Consider the following 4044-nt stretch of genomic DNA (forward strand, 5'->3'; position numbering starts at 1 on the left):
TCTCATTCTATGCATAGAATAACTGTTTGTTACTGCTGTCTATATGAAACTATAGTCATACCATAAACAGATAAACAAAGGCAATGTAAATTAGCCACAGACACCTGGTCAATTAGAGAAATGGTTGTTACAGCTAAACCAAGCAAAACAAAGCTTCTGGCAGGTCAAGAAAAGTTCAGAGAGAACAAGTTTGGCAAGCATCTGTCCCAAGGCCTTGCAAATTCAGCAAAATCCTGTGGCCCATTATCAGAAATGTCAATGTTGTATTTCAAATCTACATGATTAAAGTGATCACTGTGGTTTCATTCTGATGTAGAAAGCACTCTGTTTACCAAGTGCTAACATTGTTCTCCTATTTCTGGCCCTAGACTGCTTTTCAATCTCTGACAACAACACTAATGAATAATTTAAAGGTCTTTTATTACATAATCAATGTTAATCAGCCAGTAGGTGGAGCACAAAGCTTGTGCATATATTGAAAATAAAGTCTAATGGAAAACACAATAGCAATGGGAATAGATTGGAAACTGATATAAATTGGGAAAGCATTGCCTTCCCCAGTTACAACAGATGGATTAGCTATCTCAAGGTAATTCAAAACCTGAACCAAGATAACTGACTGTAAAGTTTATTTTAAAATGCACATAGACAATTGCATTTCCAGAATGGACCAACTAGCTGCAACCAGTAACATCACAGTAAAATGGGATGCATGTTTTGCACTGAGAAGTAACAGCAGGAAGTCTATATTCCCCAGCAACCTGACAGCTGGTATTTAGAAAGTATTGTGTTATATAAACACAAAATATGAAATCCTATTGATTTACATCAAGTATGTGCTTAGTCAGTAGCTCTTATTTCCAGAATACTGTTATTTAAACAAAATATATATCAGCTACTGCCCCAGAGCAAAATTAATGCTTAATCTGATCTTGAAATTGCAACTTTGAGCATCAGTGAGACAATAAAGAAATTACTTTTTTGTTACTCAGACAACTTGTATAAAGATAATCCATAGGCTAGGGTTTTATGCTGTGTTGGAGTACTGCTGTTAACACAAAACTAAGGAGCTTGGTCAATACAAGAGATGCAAAGAAACAGATGGCATCAGACAGGCTCTGAAAAAGATCTATGACTTAAGTTACTGAGACTGTTTTCCAAAGCTATACTTGCTCTTCTCTGATCAAGTGATGTTTTTGTCTTTTACTATTAAACATGTTAACTGAGCACATCTTGTAGAAGTTGAATATTTCTAATGCTGAAGTTGCTGCATTTTAGATGTACTGACAGCAAATCAATACATCAGTGTCAGGGAAAATTTCATTACAAGTATGTTTAGAAAAGGCTGAAAACAGAAGACCTCAATCTGCAAGAGCCTGCGTATGCAGTTCTCATTAGCTTAAAAAGTGCTGGGCACCAGGGGCTATCGGTGTTGGGCACAGCTTTGGTATAACCTTGTTTAAAGGAAGGCTGCTGGCAGTTCCTCAAAAAAAGAACGCAATGAAAAACTGACAGAAAAGTTTTCCTCCACAAAGTAACACAAAAAGAATGGACCTAAATGATACAAGATTAAGAACAAAGCAGAAGCTCTGCTGTGTCTTCACCAGAGCTGCTTCCTAAAGGGAATTCACTGTTTTTACTTTTTAGTAAACACTTTATAAATTTAAGACTGACATTACATTGGGTAATGCTCAATCAACTTCATAAAATTATACAAAGATGATAAAGGGACTGGAGCATCTCTCTTAGGAGGAAAGGCTGAGAGAGCTGGGACTGTTCAGCCTGGAGAAGAGAAGGCTCAAGGGGATCTTATTAACATCTATAAATACCTGGGAGGAAAGTGCAAGGAGGACAGAGCCAGGCTCCCTTCAGTGATGCCTGCTGATGGGACCAGAGGCAACAAGCACAAACTGAAACACAGCGGTTTCTCTCTGAACATCTGGAAACACTTTTGTTTTTTTACTGCAAGGATGACCAAGCACTGGCACAGATTGCCCTGAGAGGCTGTGGAGTCAGGTGGCCCAGCTTGAGCAGGAGTGTTAGACCAGATGACCTCAAGAGATCCCTTCCAACCTCAAACATTCTGTATGAAGGTTAGAGGTAGAAAATGAACTGTCATACTTCACAGTGCATTCATGGCAATATAAACAATATATATAGCCTCTTTTATGAGTTATCAACATATGTCAGTAAGTAAATATCGTGCAAAAGAAATTAACTGATACAAGAACCATGGGGGATGAGTGTTAATGAGTTAATATAGGCAGAGGAACCTGGTCTGAGGCAGGAGGAACCTATCTGCCTCTACGGGATACACAGCTGAGTCTCCTGTATGTGCATGCATGATCTCAGTGCTAGGGAAAAGACCTCTAATCCTACTTACAGCACTTCACTGAAACACTTCAGTGTATGATTTGCTTAATCCATTTGTCACACGATATTTCATGACTTTGCATTCTCATGTATGCAGAAAGACAGACTATTCGAAGCTCTGTTTAAAATGTCAGTACAAAATACCTTTATTATAAATATAATCCTGTACTAGAAAGACATCATTTTGTGTTTGTTGGGAAGTAGGAATACAAAGCCCCACCATGAAGGGGAGGCTGTGCAACTGTTATGCTGTGCAGACAGAAAAGCATACACTTCAGAAGGCAACAACTGCCTGCTGGCCTATACTATATATTTTATATACATTTTCTTGCGAGACCCCATCTGGAATACTGCATGCAGTTCTGGTGCCCTCAACATAAGGACATGGAACTCTTGCAGCAAGTCCAGATGAGGCCATGAAGTTGATAAGAGGAGTGGAGCATTGCCCCAGTAAAGACAGGCGGAGGAAGTTGGAGCTGCTCAGCCTGGAGAAGAGAAGACTGCGTGGAGACCTCATAGCAACTTTTCAGTATCTGAAGGGGCCTACAAGGGAGCTGGAGATGGGCTCTTTGTTAGGAACTACAATGATACGACAAGGGGTAATGGGTTCAAATTGAAGGAGAGGACGTTTAGGATGGATATTAGAAAAAAGTTTTTTACTGTGAGGGTGGTGAGACACTGGAATAGGTTGCCCAGGAAAGTGACGACTGCCCCAACCCTGGCAGTGTTCAAGGCCAGGCTGGATGAGGCCTTGAGCAACCAGATCTAGTGAGGAGATGTCTCTGCCCATGGCAGGGGGCTGGGACTAGATGATCTGCAAGGGTGATTCCAACCCCTAAAATTCTGATTCTATGATACAGCTGAAACGCATTTTTCACACATCCACTGAAGTAATAAAACCCAGAAGAACACTAGAAATACAGATCAGGGCCACGAGACGTAAGAGCTACTAACCTTTCCTTTATACAATCAGAGGTGACTACAGTGAGATTCCAGAAGATAGTGAGTAAATCAGAATATTGTTCTTTTTATATTTTATTTGTCCTATAGCAAGAAACAGGACTGCTGAAACTTTTCAGACTAGGCTCCTCTAGCAATGAGGGTAGTTAACAAAATGAACATGCAAATAATAGAGATATATTGAGCTGTGTCATGGTTTTGATTCTTTTTTCTCTTTTTTTTTTTCCTCCCACCAAAGGAACCTTAGTTACTTACCTTCTCCTTCTGTTTGTCTCTATCAAATATTTCTGTGCCTTGCTCCGAAACAATTTTTGATCTTCTTTCAATACACGACGTTCTTCTCCTAAATCCTGTTCAAAATGAAATGTTAAAGCTCTATCCCTAGTATTGTGTTAAGGACAATAGAAACTGGATCCATCAGCTCATTAAAAGATATAATAGCCTGTTTGATTGATTTTATATACTTTTTTTTGGGAAAGGGTAAACTTCATCCATGAGATACAAAATGCTGATATGCCTTTTGGTTAACTATACTACAGTTGGTCCCATAATTGTATGGCATAGTAATAACATACTTGATGTTTATCCAGGAAACAGAAAACTAATTGCATTTTACTGTTTAAAGTGCTTTTATGACAGGATCTGCTTTGCATTCATCTTTCATGGTATCACCAGGATGAAAAATCTCACCTTCATTATGTTTATTTGAAG

At 39.0% G+C, this 4044-nt stretch overlaps 1 protein-coding gene across 1 annotated transcript in view; it reads right to left on the minus strand.

The window, feature by feature from the left end:
* KIAA1377 (KIAA1377 ortholog) overlaps positions 1–3683 on the minus strand; it is a gene marked incomplete at both ends in the record, with an annotated part of 27707 nt that extends 24024 nt beyond the window's left edge. The window contains 1 exon segment of the mRNA XM_009069946.1: positions 3589–3683. Coding sequence (XP_009068194.1) covers positions 3589–3683 — 95 coding nt within the window.
* Positions 3684–4044: the final 361 nt, after the last annotated feature.

This window comes from Acanthisitta chloris, unplaced genomic scaffold (genome assembly GCF_000695815.1).
Source record: "Acanthisitta chloris isolate BGI_N310 unplaced genomic scaffold, ASM69581v1 scaffold1762, whole genome shotgun sequence".
In the NCBI taxonomy this organism is placed as follows: domain Eukaryota; kingdom Metazoa; phylum Chordata; class Aves; order Passeriformes; family Acanthisittidae; genus Acanthisitta; species Acanthisitta chloris.